A 19144-nucleotide genomic window follows, 5' to 3' on the forward strand; every position below is an offset into this window, starting at 1 on the left:
TTAAAAAAAAATGTTTAAAAAAGTAAAACTGAGAAATAAACATTACGAATTTAAGCAGAGTAAATAAGAGTAATCAAATAAAGAGATAAATAATGCAACATATTTTCTTATTTCACATAATTTCTTAATTTCTTTCTTACATTGAAAAGTTCGATAAAAATTGGAGATTAGAAAAAATGGTACGGAAATATTTGGAAAGTCGTATATACTGTCTTCCATCGTTTTTGGAATAGATTGCTTCTGCAAAAAATATGAGTCGACTGGAAACACAGAATAAATTATTGATCGCAACTTAATTGATGATAACTATTAAGTGACATTTCGGTATCTAATCTTGTATTTCGACGTCTCTTTTATAAAAAATAGCGTTTGTTCTTCGAAATTTTTGTAGCTTATAAGCAAATCAGAAGACTCATAAGCTGCTTCTTTTCGAAAAAAGAGAGTCCAGAATACGAGCATTCTACAGTCTAATCAGAAATTTTCAATGAAGCTTGGTCTCTGTTATAAACGATTCCGGCGCAAAATTAGTTGCACTTATCATAACTGGGAACATTGCAAATATCATTATCGACATAATCAATGAGTGACTTTTACAGCAACCTCTGCATTATCGAATCGAGGCGAGCAACCCATCGTACCGATCTGTATATTGACACCCTGTACATGACTCAAGACTATATTAATCTTTCTCAGCATCGTTGCTCTTATTGTCGAACGTATGTCGAGAATAGTACGTTCAAGATATTCCAAAATGCCGGATAATTTTTGAACGAGCAACGGAAGCATCAGATAATCATCGTGAGACGGGACGTTCTCCGAAATTGGATATTCGGGAATACCGGAAAAAGTCGCTGAAAAGGAGAAAGCGCGAACGGCGATAATGAAGCCTTCAATAAGTGAGGGTAAACGTAGACTCTTATAAACGAGATCAAATAAACGTCGTATTTGTAGATGCGGAGAAGTCAGTTGAGAGAATCGATATTCCACCGTTTCCTCTCATCAATAACATGTTACTTTCTTATCAGTTCGAGGATTTAGAAACGCTGCATTCGATTGGAAAAGAACTCTACCCGACTAGAAATTTATCCCATGGTCCTGATCAGGTTAACCTCATTTGGACATCAGGTCCAAATAAGGTAATACTATCGGGTCCTAGTAAGTTATGTAACGCAGCGTGGATATCAGGACTTTAGTAAGGTTCATAGTCAGATCCTTATTGAGTTATCTTCTGGATCCTTATTACCTTTTTTTTTTTCAAATTATGGCTCCTGATTACTCGCCGCGGCTATATTGGATGATGACATCCAAAGAATAAGAAATGACACGCTGAAAATTCTTTCATGTCATTTCCAAATAAAAAGATATTTGCACGATATAATATTTTCTTTATTATATATAATATTTTATTATGATATAAGATCGCTTGAGCATACTTGTAAAATGTTTCGTCACAACCAATAAATTATCGCGCAACATAAACACGCATTGAGATACGCAACATCCCATCACAGAGTAGGCGACTGAACTGCTTCTCAAGCGTCTTTCGTCTTGTAGGCCCATATATGGACAAATGCAAGACAAATGAGAGCTGCCGTACGCCGCTACAGGCAGCTCGTCGTTGCGCGTCATACAATAAAAATTGAACTGTTTCTAATTATATGTGGCGCATTATAAAAATATTTTTTTACTCCATGTCCAGTACTATTAAAGTTTTACACACACACACACACACACACACATGCGCGCGTGCACATACACACACACATATTCATATTATATACATATAAAATTAATTACAAATGGTTTTTGTTAAAACTTGATGATGCAAATCGTATTAGGTACAATGAATAAGATCCCGACAAGGACCTGATCAACTGAACCATATTATATCATACATCAGGTTGGTACATTAAGGTCTTAATGTGGACTCAATCATTGTAACCTTACAAAGGTCTTCCTTACTCATTTGTCGTTAGGACTTGTAAGGACTAACTTACTTAGGATTACCTTTCATTCACCCTATTAGGTCCTTAGCAATGTTAGGTGAACCTGATCAAAATTTTTAGTCGGGTACACGCTCAGAATGTAGTCACTTACTCAGTCGTGCGGTTATTCACAAGAGAGAAAAGAAGCGAGAAAAGAAGCGAGAAACATCGCTCATTATGAACGAGACCGCGATGGAACGATTCCTGTTGCAACAATAATCGTGGCTTGAAATTTCCCTCGTGTGAGATGCTGGAACCTGAATTTACACTGAGACTTGAATTTTTCATCACGTGACGCACATTTGCATTCGTAATCTCGACTCGACTGAAGGGCTCACATCCGACGCGAGATTTAAATCTGAGGGTCTCACGCGGGGCGAGTCTCAAGTGACGACTATTAATACGGATCGTGGCTGCAGACCTAAGGAGAAGGTTTACACTCCCGATGTTCCATCGTTTTCTCTCGTCAGCGCGATTTATTCGCTTATCAGTTCGAGCTCAGAACGCGTTGGCTGCGATTAGCAGAAAATCCGAGCGGTCGCTCGCGACCGAGTCAGTAGTTTCTGAAAAGTAGTTTTAGCGCACCGAAATTCTGACGAATGCAGCATCCAGTCCTCCCACCCTCCCTTAAGAACCAGAAATACCGTAGTATTAACGTCCGATGTCCCGCCGCCGGCAATATCGGTGTCGCGACGCCGGACGTCGGCGGACGTCAGCAGGAGGTAGTTATCCTGTCCGGCGATCGCAATTCCGAATGTCGCGCGTCGAAATTACAAGGAGCTGCCGGCTGCCGATAAACAGCTTACTTTCTCAATAAAGGACTACGAAGACAATAAGGCGGACTTCTCGCTGTCGCCGGAATTAAGGCGCTCGACGGATTAGCGGGACGCCGATACGAAGGATAAGCCACGTCCTCGTCGTCGTCCTCGCGGCGCCACGCGGCCGGCGTGTTCCGCGCGCGATAACGGACAAATTACAAATTCGACGGATCGAAATCGACAGTGGATCCCGAGAGAGAGAGACAGAGAGGAGAGAGAGGAGAGGGAGAAGAAGAGAGAAGAGAGAGAGCCGGTCCCGTCCCAGGAGCTCTCGCGCGAGATACCGATTGCAAAATGTCCTCACGAACCGCCTGTCAAATCGTCAGCCGAACGTCGGCATTCCGACCTTCCTCGATAGAAGACTTCAGAGAGGAATCAACGCGCAAGGAATATCTGGCATGCCGGAGAGCTGGACACCCCGGACGAATAATTTGCTCCCGTTGCACGCAATGAGAACTGACTACTGGTGATTTGTGCGAGGAACCGAATATCATCGGATTCCTTCGACCGACATCCCGATACTCGCTCGTCGATAATTAACGAGAAAGACGGATGACGCGCGGGAAGAAATCGCGAGAGGAAAACAAGACGACGAACGAGCGCGCGCGGCCGATCGATCTCCGGCCGTGCCGCCGAGGAGAACTCGATTTCCAGTTGTCCGAAGGCTCTAAACGGAACGAACCGGCGATATTTCCGGGACACTCTGTATGCGAGACTGTGTATCGGAAGAAATCGTCGGCGGGATGATTTAAATCTGTACTGTCGAATGCCCAGATAACAACAACACAAGAGAGATAGAGACAGAGAGAGAGAGAGAGAGAGAGAGAGAGAGAGAGAGAGGGGGGGGAGAAGAGAGAAAGAGAGTTCCTCTCTCTGGCGACAAGTTTTCCAATACAAAGTCGATATTTGTTCTACACAAATGCCGGAAACATTGGAAAAATTCACTGCAACGCGGCCCTCAACGCGACGCCGCCGTTATCGGGCCACGCGCTCGTCACTTTGCAAAAAGGGAGAGAGACGGCGGGGAAGATAGATGGACAGAGAGAGAGAGAGAGAGAGAGAGAGAGAGAGAGAGAGGGGCGGGAGGGAGAAAACAAAACTCAGTTACGGAACATACAAATAATTGTTATAAAGAACGGGGCTTGTTTATTAGTCGCGAAGGACCCTCTATCGAATCGAGCTTCGATTCCCATTTTTCGTTTTCGGCCGTCACATTCGCTCTTGCCCCGCGCGCGATTGAATTTATTCGCGCGCCCGCCCTCTCTCGAAAGACTCGAAAGAGAACGCGAGCGAGCGTGGCGAAGTCCTCTCGGGCTGTTCCCTCGCGCGAACCTCGAGTATGACGCGGTTATCAGATGAAATAATTGCGCAAATCGAGGAATCCCGCGGTCGCGGCGGAAGAGTAACAGGCGTTGGCAGCGCAAAGAGAGACAGAGAGAGGGAGAGAGAGAGAGAGAGAGAGTGTGCGTGTGCGTAAGAGAGAAAAAAGGCAGAGAAAGAGAGGGGGAGAAGGAATAATAACAGCGACCGAACTGGGCGTCGTATCAACCATCCGCACGTATACTCCTCGCACTTACCGGTCGCGCATTTTCGCTATCGCGGTTTTTACGGCTAGAATAAATTCCGCCGCGAAACGATCTCCCGCAGCGTTCGATATCGAACTCCTGCACACCCGGGTCATGCACAAATGCACACATACACCCCTGTCCCCCGCCGCCGCCCCGTCGGACCCTCCTCTTAACGTATGACAAGCGCGCAGACAGCGATTTAAATTCCGGAATAAACGTTACGACGAGTCGACGACGACGACGACGACGAAGGCGACGGCGACGACGAAGACGACGACGACGACGACGAGAACGGGAGAGTTACGTTACGAGGATCGAGGATCGATACGATCGACACGACGATCTCCTTCCGACCGGGCCGCGCCGTTCCGTCGCAGAATGATGGGGGGTGGGTGCTGGGGGTCGGAAGGGGCCCGGGGGATTAAGCTCTGAGATATGGGGATGATGTAGTGCTTTATGTATCGGGAGAGTCGAGTTCCGAAGCGCTAAATGTTTCGGGAGATCGACGGGATCGGCCCGCGATACGTCGTGATAAATTTCACTCTCGCCGCCGGCGAGAAAAATTGGCGAAGATACGCGATACTAGATCGATAGAGTCCGCGGTTCCGGGACGGAGCGGGCGGAGCAGAAGAAGGGGGGAAAATCGCAGGAGAAAATCGCAGGATCGCGGGATCGACGAGGGGAGGAAGGGGACGAGTTTGCGAGATCGCCAAGATTGGCCGATATTTCGAAGGTCTCTGCCGACCGTTGTTTCGCGGTCCGGTCCATTTTGTCGCCATATTTATTTTCTTAGCGCGGTCGCACGTGGTTGTTTTCCGGCTTGCCATCTACTACAGGATACAGCTCGGCATACCTAATTTGAGGTGTATTTTCGACCAAGGTTTTTATGGATGCGGGTCAAAGTTGCCGGCCGGTCGCCCGTGATTTTACAATCGCCCGTAGAAAAATACCGGAAACAAAATAAAAAAGGAAAAAAACACATCAATGGAGATATTAGCCGGCCAGCCGGATTGAGTTTACAGCGCCGGCGCTTCGGGTAATATTCGAAATAACCGGGCGGCCGGTTATTTTCGGGATGTTCGCTGGAAACCGACTATATCGACGAGACGCCACTTCGGATCACAATTACACCATTTCGGGAGCACGTGGGAGATGCAATTTTTTCGATGAATCACGCCGGTCGATTGACAACGCCCGCCGAATGAGGACGCATCCGCGACGTGACGCGAAAAGCACCGCGTGTTTTCTCCCTTCAGCGCGGATCCTGCGAGCGACCCGTTCGCTCTCGGCCGGACAAGAAAGACACCGAGAGACACCGCGACGGTATATATCTCGGTAATCGAAGACCGGTGTCAAGTTTCCGAGCTAATTGTTGGAGAAATTTCGAGGACGACGAGCGGAGCGTCCATTGCCGAATTCCTTTCTCGAACGGGCGCGCGGCCCGTTCGAGAAACGAAATTATTCAATTTCGAAGGATCCGGCATTTTTACGAGTAAAACGCGCCACACTGACTCGGTATTTTTTAGACATCCAGCGAGAACGTTTATTTGTTTTTTTCCATTTGGTAGGCGAACTTCCTACGAGATTTTCATAGAAAAATAACAGCTCCTTTGCACCAGCTTGATTCATCGCAGGCGCAGGCGCGTTTTCATTGTCGCAATACGCCGCGGGGAAGGGAAAGGATAAAAAGGAGCGTCGAAGGAAACAGAAATATCCGTTCTTAGCCTCACATCGGAAGAAAAAAAATATGCTTATTATTAACAAGTATTATCATCAAGTTCTAGAGCAGTAAATTAAAAAAATAGAAAATAGCTGTCCGGTCTAGTAACGGTCCGCATATTGGTAACGCATTCATCCGCGGCAACGTACACATTTATCTCCTGAAAAGAATTTACTTTCAAAGTGAGCAAATTACTTGTTTCGAGGATCGCAGCATTTCGTGAAAAAGCAATTGCCCATTTTGCCCGAATAAAAGAATTCGGATTCAAGCGAATATGTTATTGAACAAATAAATATTTTTTTATCTTCTCGAGTTATATTTTTCCTCCCCATTTCGCTCTCGTATTCCGGCGAAAAAAAAAAAAGAGGACAAAATGAAGGAACGATGATTTGAAAATTCAGCGTAGGCTCGTTCTGCCTCGTATTTCGGGTGGGGGGTGGGGGGAGGGGAAGGGAGAGGGGGAGAAAGAGAAACGCAAAGGGCCACGAACGTGCTACTGTCCAAGAGATCTAATTCGTCGCTCTGTTACATTAGTCGGTGGAAATCCAATTGCTTTCAAAATCCCTTTGCTCCCCGGCGGCCGACAGCCGCGCGGGGAAGGAGGTTCCATTGAAGAATGAGCCGATAACAACGGCAACGGTGAAAACTATGAACATCTCGCTCGACGGTACAGCCGCGCGTCAGCAGCGAAGCGGGCTCGCGCGCGCGCGCGCGCGTGCAGCGCGTATTTGCATTCCGAAACGCGCACACATGCCTGCGCGTAGACGCGTGCGCGCGTATGCGTGCAGGAGGGGGGAGTCCCGGGGTTGCGCGTGTAGAGGTCGGATTTACATATTTGTTTCGGCATAATGAATTCCATGCATGGTCAGCTGCTAACCACGCAAAAGTTATTACGGGTACACAGATTACAGGTCGCGTCCGCGTGCGACTTGCCGCGCGGGCGAAATCGGCCGGCAACAATGCGCTTTTGTTTTTATAAATTTGGTTTGCAAAAATGTTTAATATTCTCTCCCCTCGAGTTGTATTTAATCGTTTGGAAATTTCGTTATTTAATTTGGAAATTTTTGCACTCCCTCGCGCGCGACCGAGGTTTATTCTATTAAACACTTTCGCGTATTTGTGCGCGACAAAGTCTGCCGTGGAAGGAAAGAAGGAGAAAAGCACAAAAAGAGAAGGGAGAGGAGGTGGTCAGCCTGCGATGGAAGATGTCGCGGCGCCGCGTGCGTTTTCTGTCGGACATTCACGCGGCCTTTCGAAAAATCGTAATCTCTCCGAATAAGCCCGGACCGTAAAATTTCCCTTCATTTCGATTGTTTCTTTTGATCTGAATAAACTATTTTCGACAGACCTTCGATATTCTGAATGGGTTCGTACGCGACGTATTCCTACGAGGAAATTCTTTCAGTTCCCTAAACGTGCGAGCGAGCGCAAGCCGAGGAAAATACGCATCTCCTATTTCCGCTTGCTCTCTTCGATGCACCCACTAATTATTTGTGCGTGGACTATAATCATATCATTTATAAACTGTAATATCGTTGAGCTGTGCGGATAACGGCGAAAGTGATTTTTTTATATCAAAATCCCAATGTTGTAATTATGATCGGAGAGTCGGTCGCGTGTCGGTCGAAAACGGCGGGTGTAACAGCTTTCAAGCTTCCGGCGATGAGAGCCACCTCCCTGCGAAATGTTAATCGAGTTTCTTGCATTTTTTATCGACAGGTATCTCCATGCACAAGGGCTATGCGTTCGTGCAGTTCACTAACCCGTTCGACGCGCGCAGTGCGTGCCTCGGCGAAGACGGCCGCACCGTGCTCAGCCAGATTCTCGGTGAGTGACCCTTCATTATTTCGCCGTATATCGCGCACGGAGTTCATTGAGGAGATCGCGCAAGATTAAACGTCGCCGTAATCTCGGCAAAACTGCGCGACGCTCCGTTGAAAATTCCGTCTAGTTCTACAACGCCGCGAAAGACTGTAAGTGTTGTGCGTTAAAACATGTGTGCATGTGTGCGCGCGGAACAAGAACGGAAGAGAGAGAGAGAGAGAGAGAGAGAGAGAGAGAGAGAGAAGTATACGAGAACGTACTTTTCCACACGCGACTTTTTCCTCCTCTTTTTCGAGGGAAATAAAGTTCCCCGCCTCTCGGCGCGAGTTTACAATTCTAATAATTAAGAAATTGCCGGATCATATATCTAATTTCTCTCCCTCTTTCTCTCTCTCTCTCCCTCTCTCTCTCTCTCTCTCTCTCTCTCTCTCTCTCCGCCTTCTTTTCCGCGGAGAAAATGCGATTATTTATTCATGGGGGAATTTAAAGCGACACGATTACAGCGGTGAGAAGGCCTTTTTTATCGACACATCGATACACGCCGGCACTTTGTAAAGCAATAATGAAACACAAGGCGGGGGAGGGAAAAAGGGGTTCGCATTAATATGCAACGAAGCGGAACACGTCGGCAATATGAGGGATCACTTTGACGCGATCATTTATTCAACACTCGACGGAGAAAGTGTATCTCTCTCTTAGCGTTCCACCGCGTAACGACGCCTACCGTCTCCTCGGCGGGACATATTTATGACTTGCGCGAAAATACAAAAAAAAAGCGCCGCAGGCCCGTATTAGGTATTGAGAAGAGGATATCGAGGGGGTTCGACGTAAATTTTTCAAGCAACATTGTATCACTCTCCTTCCAATGGACGTGGTCCCGTTCCGTAATTTCCGAACTTTTAGCGGGATTAAACTTATACGAGCTCTCTTTGTGCGTCCTGTCAAATTGTTCTCTATGACGATTCTGATTCATAATAGGATTCTAAGGATGTCAATCACTTAGCGCCGACAACTGAATATATTTATGCATATAATCCCCAAGTTTTTCTTGGAGATAACTCTCGCAATAATAAATGAAATTGACCCAGCGCGATAACGGAAACGCTGTCACTCGAAACTCGCGAGAGTGAATGTTGAACTGCAACTTGGAACTTCCAGTGCGAAAGAATTAACTCTATATATAAAAGTCACACGTCCACGAGCGATATAAGCTTGTCACTTTACTTTCCGGATATAATTTCGCTCGAAAATATTTTTATGAAGACTCGAACGGTTTCCACTCACTATGATTATACGAAACAAACGACCTTTTGACTTCGCGAAAATCCCACCAGCCCTCAACGTGGTCCATGCATTAAAAAAAAGAAAAAGAATCGGGCAAAAATGTTCCAGCGTTCGAGTCACGCAAAATTTGTCGCACAAACTGCAGACGAGGAAAAGTCAAGTCAAATTGACAGTCTGTCGTAGGAATTTAAATCACAATATTTTGTCGTCGAAACTCAAAACGTAGTTGTATATGTGTGACGCAAATGCTTTTTCGGTTATAAAAGGTCGATCCAACGTAAAATTAAAGAGCCAGGTAAATGAGATGACAAGTACGAGCAACAACGTATCGAGTAGTCAGCTTCACGATCGTTTCACGACGATCCTGATACCTACAGCTCGTTCCGCGCAAATCGGGGATCGACCAGCGGGAACGCGAGAATTTCGGTGGAGAAAAATCCGAGCTAACAGAAATTAAATGCGCTGCGAGCGAACTCGCCCCGTACACGACCCTGAAATCGAGTCGGCTTGCCTCGACTCCGGTGCGACTTTCGTCGACGCTCCCTGCACAGCGCATCAAATATATCAATCATGACATGATTGAATCCGCTAATTCTACAAACTGGATACTCCGAGTATGCCAGAGGCATAAGAGGCGACGTCCGGCAAAGGAGCCGGCCGGCGGCGCGTAAAAATATCCTCGCGGGCGGCCGAGAGAATTGTGCTCGCTGTAACCACGTCGCGTCTGACGTCGTAATCCGACGAGGCTGACGCGGCTAACGCCGGCGCCCTTAAGATATTAAATTAGAAACAGCGCATTCGCATTAGGCGGCTGCGGAGAATTGCTGGGAGGCCGAGCCTGCGGCGGCCGGCCAGCCAGCCGACCGACCGGCCAGCCGACCATAGGAATATATCCCGTCGCTCGGACCGGTTATGACACGCGACATAAACCGCGTCTTACAAAGGCAGAGCCGCTGTGAATACCGCACGCGTGAAATAAACAAACGGCAAGCGGAGCATTGGACCTGGGGATTTATCGCCCGGCCTGCCGCGGCCGTATAACGCGAATGCGAGCGAGCGAGCGTCGTTCGTCGAGCGGCGCTCATGGCCGATGGCGAATCGCGATATTAAAGTGCATCGAGTGCGCGCGCTCACGTGTGCGGCGATGTCATTAGCGCGAATCTTACCATCGATGCGTCGCGCCGCGCCGGCGGCTCCGTTAATTTCAGCGGCGCGAATATCGCGGCGCATCGCCGCGGCCATTCGCTCGGCCGCGACGGCTGGCCGACGCTCGCGTTCTCGCGACTCGCACGTGCAGCGTGTTGCGACAAATTTCTAATTAGCCGGCCGACTACGGGCAAAAATATCCCCGCGGATATTCTTTAGGAGTCTTGCGCGAGTCGTGGACGGAGCGAATATTCTGGGCGGAGGGCGTCGCAATCGGAGGCTTTCGTCGAATTCGAATGAATACTGGCCCGGGCTTTGTGGACGCTTGATAAGCACGCTCGTTGGTTTTCCTGAATAATTTCGTCGCGCTTCGCCACGGGAGAGGATCGTCCCGTCTGCTCTCGTCTTACTTTGCTCGGTCGTCCCGCTCGGATATACGAGCGAACGAACAAAAATCCGCGTCGTTCATTTTCCGCGTCATTGCTGTCTTCCCATTTTATACGTGAAGCTTCTCTCATTCCCCTCCCCCTCCCCCTCCTGCTTCCGCGGTTTCCTCTATCGATCCATGGTTAGCCATCCGGTTATTAACCGTAACCCATATTGCCTAATCTCTATGACCGAGCAGCAATTGGCTGCTCGGCCAATGAGCTCTGGCAATAGCGATATCCTTGCGGCTCTCTCGCGCGCTACGCCGCGCCCTTATAGTGTTCGAAAAATATTGTAACGTTTCCCGCTCGCTGACAAACGCTGCGAACAATGCGGTGACAGTCGATACGCGACGGATATTGATAGAGCGTGCATTGCCGACGCGGTGATTGCTCTCGGACTTTTAGCCAAACATTATATAACGACAGCTCATCGAACAATAAATTAGTTCGGGAAAACACGCCATGTGAACGCGTATGTGTGTGTGTGAAACAATAGTGCTCTCTTTTTCGATCAAATAACACGGCTCAGTCCGACGAGACGAGACGAGTAATGACGTCTCGTGTAAGATTATGTTGTTTCAGTGGAACGAACCCGTCGGGAACAGGGCTTAAATGCGCTAAATCTAAGGGGAGCCCCCATGCGCGTACCGGCGACAGGCGGCAGTACGCGAAAATGCGATCCGAATAATCGTAGCGCGACTCGAGCGAATAAAAGCACCATGGAAAATCATGGAATCGCGCGCGCTTGTAAATAGCCCGAAAATCGCGGCTGCTCAGGCAGAAGCCGAAAACTGCCGGCTCGGACAATTCCGGACACCTCCCCGTATTTACGTCACACGAAACTTTCGAGATCCCGTAGCGATCCCGCATCCCGGACGAGAATCCCGTCCGGCTCCCGCGTGAGTCGAATATTTTCGGCGACTGGCTTTCGCCCTTCATCAACCCTTCGCAGCAGCCGTGCGTGTACCTCCACCAGCCACCGCCACGTCTTCGCGCCAACTCGCGCCTCGATCCGATCGCAATCAGCTATTCACCCGCGCAAAATTACCTCGTGCAGCAAAAGAAAAAGCGAAAGAAAAAGAAGAAATTCTGAAGGGACGCGTCTACGCATCTACGAGCTTGTCGGATAAATGCCGGCGCAAGGAGTCAAGGCTCGCGCAGGGTGCGCCAATCTGGAGCCGGCTCGGGGCTCGCGATCTCCCGCCATTTATCTGAAAAACGTTCATGAGATTTTTGAACACGCCCGCCGGGACACACGTGAGATTGTCGAGGCGCATCCGGCTATACTCGTCGTCCCTCGTAATCCATGTCCTCCGTGTCCTATACGCCGCCCGTATGCTCGAATATCGAGAGCGCGCGCATCGGTATCGAATTTTTCAGGGCGCTCTTTTCCTCCGGAGAGATGCACACGCTCGGTCTCCGCCGCCTCCACCCTCCGCCGCCCCGCTCGGTATACCGCCGCCCGGAGTCGGCTGATCTTTTATCCGAGTGTTTCCCACCGGTTCCCGTATTATGCCAGCGAATGCGTGAATGGACTCTCTCTCTCTCTCTCTCTCTCTCTCTCTCTCTCTCTCTCTTTCTCTCTCTTTTGCGCGCGCTCTCCGTCCGTTCCTCCCTTCGCAATTCGCAACCCCTATGTGAACGGCGCTAGTAAATACCACCGCGCGTCGCTCCCGTGTACGAACTTTGGTAATTTTCGCAGACTATTAATTCCCACGGACCCTCTTCAGCTTCGAGTTGCGCCGATCCCCGTGAATTTTTCACGCGGCTTCGCGCCACGACTCGCGTGCCTCGTCGAATTGTCGCGCCGCGGGCGGGATCCGTTGATTATTGCGAACGAGCCGAGGCGGATCCCGCGCGGGATTAACGCGAAGGACGACGCGAGCACCTTTTCGTCTGCCGAATTTCCCGTCAGCGCGTCGGATAATTCGAAGAATTCCGCACACGATCCTCTCGCCGCCCCTCCCACCCCTCCCACCCCGAGAGAAAGCGACACCCCCACCCCCTAGGAATTTCTACAAATTCCCGTCTATTACGCGTCCCCGGCGCGAGCGTGTGTGTGTGTGTGTGTGTGTGTGTGTGTGTTTGTGTGTATGTGTATGTGTGTGTGTGCGCAACTCGACCACCATCTGTACTTTTACCCAAATATTTCTCACAGTTTCCACGTTATAGCGTCGGGCTGTCCACCCTCCTATTTCAAGCCCCGCTTCCTCCTCCCCCGCAGCGAGTCGCACTTGTAAATGCACGCCACCGCCCGCGCGCGCGCGCGCGCGCGCGCACCCCTAGCCGCGTGTGTACGTGCTTGTCCGCCCCGAAGGTAGGCGAAGCATCGGGCGAACCGCCGGAAACACAGTTCTTGCATTAGCCGAAGAAAGATTTCTGGGGTAATCGTGGCGGAGAAACTGCCATCCCCCGAGAGGGCAGGCGGGCGCAGAGTGAGAGAAACGAAGAAAGAAGGACGTGCGCGCACGCGCGTCCGTCCTTCTTATTGGATGGACGAGCGCGGATAGAATGGTAGGAGCTGAAGCGAGAGAGGGAAACAGAGAGAGAGAGAGAGAGAGAGGAGAGGGGTGGGAAATGAGAGGGAGAGAGAGACGAAGGAAAGAGGTTCGAAGGGGATGGATGTGAGGACGGGGGGGGCGGCGGCGGCGGGGGAGAAAATAGCGACGGCGGCTAATTCCATGGGGTGTGCGAACGAACGGAGTAAAAGAGTTCCCACGCGATAAGCTTTAACCCTTTGACGCCGCTTGTATTTCCTAAAAAGCGAATCGATCTTCTCCCCAACGTGGGTGACGTGAAAGGAAAAAACGAGCGTCACCCCGTCCGTACGACATCCCCAGGTGTACCGAAAAAACAGCTCGCGCCAGCCAGTCCCGCGGCCTCTCCGGAGAGATCGGGCGTGGGAGCGAGCTTCTCTGAATTGAGCGAGTGATTTGCGACCGTACTTTAGCGCGGCGTTTCCGCTCGCGAGACGGAAAAGATGCGACCGATTAAATTTTATCATTGGAAATTAAACAATCCCGCCTGTCGCGCCTCCCTTTCGCTCTCGCCGACGATCTCGTTTGGACGCCGAGTGCCTGCCTTCCTGGCGGGCGCTTTCCTCCCTTCGTGTGTTTTCGCCGTTACTTCGTTCACGGCTCGAGATTTCGCCGAATTGGACAAATAATGTACAATGAACAATTATGCAACGGTAACGTCGCCTCGTCGCCGACTCGACCGTCGTCGCGCGGGGAAAATTGGAAAAATCCACACGCGCGCAATTGCGCGACGGAGCGAGCGTTGCGTGTAATTCGCCTTGACCGAGCCGTAGATTCAGGCCTCACGGACGTCGCTTGGAGAAAAGAAATAAATTTCTGCACACGAGAAATTCTGTAAACTCGTCCCTTTCGATAATTTATCTCTCGCGAAATCCCACCAGATTTTATCTCCCGTAAAATGATTGATCTCTCTCGACGATTAATCAAAATTCATTTCTCAGAAATTGTACACTTTCGCGAAGGCCTCCTGGGTGTCCGCGAAACGCTCGCGCGTTGTAGTATGAGACTGTAGTATGAGATCCGGAAATTTCGGAAAAAGAAAAATCCTCAGAAGAAAGAAAACGCTCCGCTGTCCCGAGTCGCGCGCGAGCCTCCCCCCGAGAGGGACCCGACGTATTATTGATTGTGATATTCACTTGGCGAACGTCAGCGGCGTTTAACGTCGCCCACCCGGAAGACGTGGGAGTCACATGACGGGAATAATGCACGGCATATGCAAATACCGGGTGGACGATGATTTATTATACTAATCTCGTTACGAATTAATGTGCTGATTTATGACGGCACGGTCTTTTTTCACTCTTCGCAAAGTGTCCCGACGCGGCATGAAAACGCGGTATAAGTCATCCCCGTCGCGCGGATTTTTTAAAAGCCAACCTCCCACCTCCTTCTCCCCGTCCTTCTCTCTCTCTCTCTCTCTCTCTCTCTCTCTCTCTCTCTCTCTCCCTCTCTCTGTTTGCACCTACTCTGAAACTCGACAAATTTCATACACACGTATATTAAAATATCTTTCAGAAATTTCTATATTTTTCCCGGCCGTTTATTATCTCGTCGCTGAACCTGCTGTAAGATTGGCGAGGGACGGTGCCCACCTCCTCCCCTGCAACTCTCTCTCTCTCTCTCTCTCTCTCTCTCTCTCTCTTTCTCCCGTGACATCAACAAATTACAAGTCGCTCCGTCAGCCACGGCGGCGGCGGACGATAAATGACAAAAAATTCGACGGATGCAGTGTCTATCGCGCGAGCGACTGGAATCGCTCACGACCATCGACCGCCTATATGTCCGCGGGGGTGGGTATCCTCTCTTCCGGATCTCCGCCCTCCGAACCTCGCACAGACACAGAAAGAGCGCGCGCTTCGCGTGCGTATCGTTCCGCCGCGGAACATCGGACTCCGCGCTGCCGAGCTCCGCTTCGCCGAAAGCCGACACCGACGGTAACTAACGACGGGGTAACGAGGTCCGAATCAATCGTCGATCCTTTTAACGAAGACCAAGGAGGGAATCGCGCAACTTTCCGACGCGGCAGGCGGGGGAGTTGGGGGCGGAAGCACGTCACACACATACACACACATATACGCGAACACACACGACGCTCCCGATCGCTCGCGAACATTCCCAACCATGTCACGCGTGCTTCAACCCCTCGGCCCCTCGCTAAGCGCCCTGCCCTCCGCCCCTTGCCCAGCGCCCTGCCCTCCCCCCTCCCCGCGTCGCGACCGCCTCCAGACCCCGCGCGCTAAATCCGCCGCTAATTAACGGCAACGCTCGCATTGTTTAATTTTATTATGCAACGTTATTTTACTTCAGACTCGTTTATCCGCCGCGAACACAACGCGTCGTGTTGCAAGCCGGAAATTCCGCTAATTAGGGAGGATGTATAATGTAATTGCGCTCGGGATCCACCCCGTCACCCCTCTCGTCGCCGCTGTTCCCCCCTTCTCTCCCACCCGAGCCATTTCTCGCCTCCCTGACCCCCTCCCCCTTCCCCTGCCAGCCCTGTAGCCTTCCGCCCTCTCGTCGCCGCCGCCGCCGCCACCGCCGCCGCCGCCGCCGCCGCCGCCGCCGCCGCCGCCGCCGACCCCCACGTCGCTCACCTTCTCTTCACCCTCTCGCACTGTCGTTGAGCGAGCTCAAAGTAACCTTTTGCGCGAAATGCGCTTACACTAACGAAGTCCGCGCTCGTTACCGGTTACATAAACGATAACTGGCTCAAAGTGACGTTCTCCCGGTGACACGTTAGAGACGCCGCGACGGCAGAACCGTTTATACGACGGTGTCGCGACGCTCTCTCTCTCCCTCTCTCTCTCTCTCTCTCTCTCTCTCTCTCTCTCTCTCTCTCTCTCTCTCTCTCTCTCTCTCTCTTTCTCTCTCTCTCTCTCTTTCCCTCTTCCCGCTCGCTCACAACCTGTCCGATCGCACTCAAATCGGTTGTTCTCGCGGCTCGCAGGCCGACACAATCGTGGAAATATGCAATTGCTCGGGCTTTATGTACTGCACGCGCGGTGATAGAGTGAGAGAGAGGGAGGGAGGGAGGGAGGGAAAATGAGAGGGGGCAGGTAGAAACACAAGTGTAACATGTACGCGAGCGTGAGATTTATATTATGTATCAGTTTGAACAATTACTTCGAAGAGCGACGCCAGAGCGGCGAAAAACGCGCCATTACTACGAACATCCCGGTAATAAATGGACTCCGAATATGAACAACAAATGAACGATGCGACGATCACTCGCATGATGAATGCTCGTTGATTCGTTAATGACGCGTCGCTCCTCGTCACTGACGCCGCCGGTCGATGCGGCTCGATTGGCTTCGATCGCGCTTCATGCCCCGACGTGCGTCTTTCGGATCAAGCGTTCGAACGCGCGCTCACTCGATCGATCGATCGATCGATCGAGCCAAATCGATCGCGCGCGGAGTGAATCCCCGCAGGATTACCGCGCGAGAGGTAGTCGCGCGTGCGCGATTGGACGAAATGACGATACCGCCGGCTACTTAATTGACCGAGTTTCGCGTGTACACATTTTCAACCCGGTCCCGCCGTTATTTGCTACCAGCGCCGGGAGTCGGGGGGGGGGAGGGCAACAGAAGGGCAGCAGGGGGCAGAAGGGTGCGGCGTATATGACGAGCGGGAACGCATCGGGCGAGCCAATTTACGATGCACGTGTCTTTTTTTTTTTTTTTTACTGTGATAGACACAGAAAGGGAAAGAGGAGGGAGAGAGAGAGAGAGAGGAGAGAGAGGAGAGAGAGAGAGAGAAAGAGAGAGAGAGGGACTCTGGCGACGGGGGCGGAAGGGCGGGAGGGAGGGAGGGAGAATTTCGAGTTTCGCGTGACGCACATGTTCCTCGACAGGCGGGGCGATTCATCGCGGGGGAAACGCTGTTCGGACTCATCGAGTTATCGATAAAGTGCCGCTCTCTCGTGGAGCGTCGCGCGCGCGTTGCGCTGCGCTGACGCGCGGGCGAGCGCATCGCAGTGCCGCGGAACGATGCGCACAGGAGGAACGGCGGGCGAAGGATAGTCCGATCCACGGCGGAAATGAAAAGTTCGACGATGTGTACGCGCGTGTGCGCGATGCGACAGATTTTTTCCAAACGGTTATTTTACTTTACGATCGCCCGCCCCCGCCTCACCCTCACTCCGCCCTTCGTTTTTTCATGCGCGCACGGGATCAGGACGAGTGTATTTAATCCGCCTGGAAGAGCGTATCGCGCGCAAAAGAGGGTGAGTCGGCGAGGGGCGAGGAAGCGACGGGGGGGTTGACCCAGGTATCGCATGGCACCAGGGCTGGACAGGACGTTTTGGAATCCCTGTCCTTCCGCGGCTTATGATACTCTACTTTTCGTAATTATATGAGAGGCTGAAAGAGAGAGGGGGAGAGAGAGAGAGAGAGAGAGAGAGAGAGAGAGAGAGAGATAAGGTAGGCTGAAGGGAGAACGAAAGAGAAATCTTCTTGCAACATCGAGGCGTTCGCATGCGTTGCGTCTCGTTGAAAGAAAGGGCTGATTACGCTTGAAATTACTTTCAAGTCGTTTAGACGTTGAGTCCAGGGTGAGAGAGGAGGAAGAGGGAGGGGAGGGGAGGAGAAGAGAAAATTGTTCGTTCGGTGGGCGCGAACAAAGTGACGATTGACACCGGCGCGGTACTCGATCCCTATTTTGCCATTTATCATTTACCTCGCGAAGCCTCGTGCGAAGCCTTTTTTTTTCGAGCGAATTAATCGTCGTTTCGCAAAGTTCTCAACGGTGCATAGCGCGCTGGAAATATATATTTATCGCGAAGTTTTTACGCATTTACCTCGCCATCCATGGCAAATTTTTCTCACATGAAATTGCATTTCATTTTTCTTCGTTTAAGTAGCTTTTAGAGCTCCCGGCATTTAAATAACTCGACAATCGCGAGTCCCGAACTGAATTTCTGTCGAGATAAAGCCCGCCTTGAATTAAATGAAACATAAAATCGCTCTCTCTTCGTATCTCTGAAATTCCATTCACTAAAACTTTCCCATTCTTTATATATCAAATATCTCGTTAATAGAAACGTTGATTAAATTTCCCTTCCCTGAAAAGCAAGAAGAAGAAAAGAGGAGGAAGAATGGATCGAACACTTTGATGAGGTATTACTCTATTAAAATTCGATTAATATATCCGATGAAATTTTGACGTGCATATCGACACACCATTAGCACGTTTGGTGCTTCTCACGCGAACAAGGAGAGAAGAAAAAGGGAAATGTTCAACCCCTTCACAGCATCGAGAGTGGCCATCGTCAGTTGCGTTTGTCATTAAGCGGCCGGCTTAATGCATAAATCACTACGCTCCTAAGCAGATAAGTGCTGCGTGCCGCAAGTCCACCCCTGGACACCACCCATCGCATCGCTTTACGACTCCCTCCCCGTGTTCTCTCCGCCGCCCCTCCCCTGCCAGCCTCTCCTCAAATGAGCGTTGAAAGCTGGCAAACTCTTGAGGATATAATCCCGGCTTTCCCGATTTTCCCGCTGCAGCCTCGAGAGCTGCTCGCATGAATTTATATGAAAACGCTATCCCTCCCCCACGTCCACGTCGCGCCCCGTCCGCCCGTCTTTCGTTGCATTATGCACAGCCCTTAGGCCTCTCTTCGCCAGGGTTTTAATGCGCTCGCATTTTCAGACAATTTCCAGCGAATCTCCTCTTGCTCGGACGCGTCTTCTTTTTTCTCCCCCTTCCCGCGCCCTTCATCCTCCTTTTTCTGCCAGGAGAGATCCGCGCCTGATTCTTAAATTAATTTATTTACCACGGTCGGCGAGATCGCGCGACAAGGTAACGCTCCGTCGCATGGGGGAGTTAATGCGAAT

The 19144-nt window shown here is 50.6% G+C and overlaps 1 protein-coding gene across 2 annotated transcripts in view; it reads left to right on the forward strand.

The window, feature by feature from the left end:
- LOC105184251 (uncharacterized) overlaps positions 1–19144 on the forward strand; it is a 255175-nt gene that overhangs the window by 139918 nt on the left and 96113 nt on the right. For both annotated transcript variants that reach the window (XM_011142934.2, XM_011142936.2), the window contains one exon: positions 7811–7918. In XM_011142934.2, coding sequence (XP_011141236.1) covers positions 7811–7918 — 108 coding nt within the window. The remainder of the gene's footprint in view (positions 1–7810; positions 7919–19144) is intronic.

This window comes from Harpegnathos saltator, unplaced genomic scaffold (assembly GCF_003227715.2).
Source record: "Harpegnathos saltator strain DR-91 unplaced genomic scaffold, Hsal_v8.6 scaffold425, whole genome shotgun sequence".
NCBI classification, from domain to species: domain Eukaryota; kingdom Metazoa; phylum Arthropoda; class Insecta; order Hymenoptera; family Formicidae; genus Harpegnathos; species Harpegnathos saltator.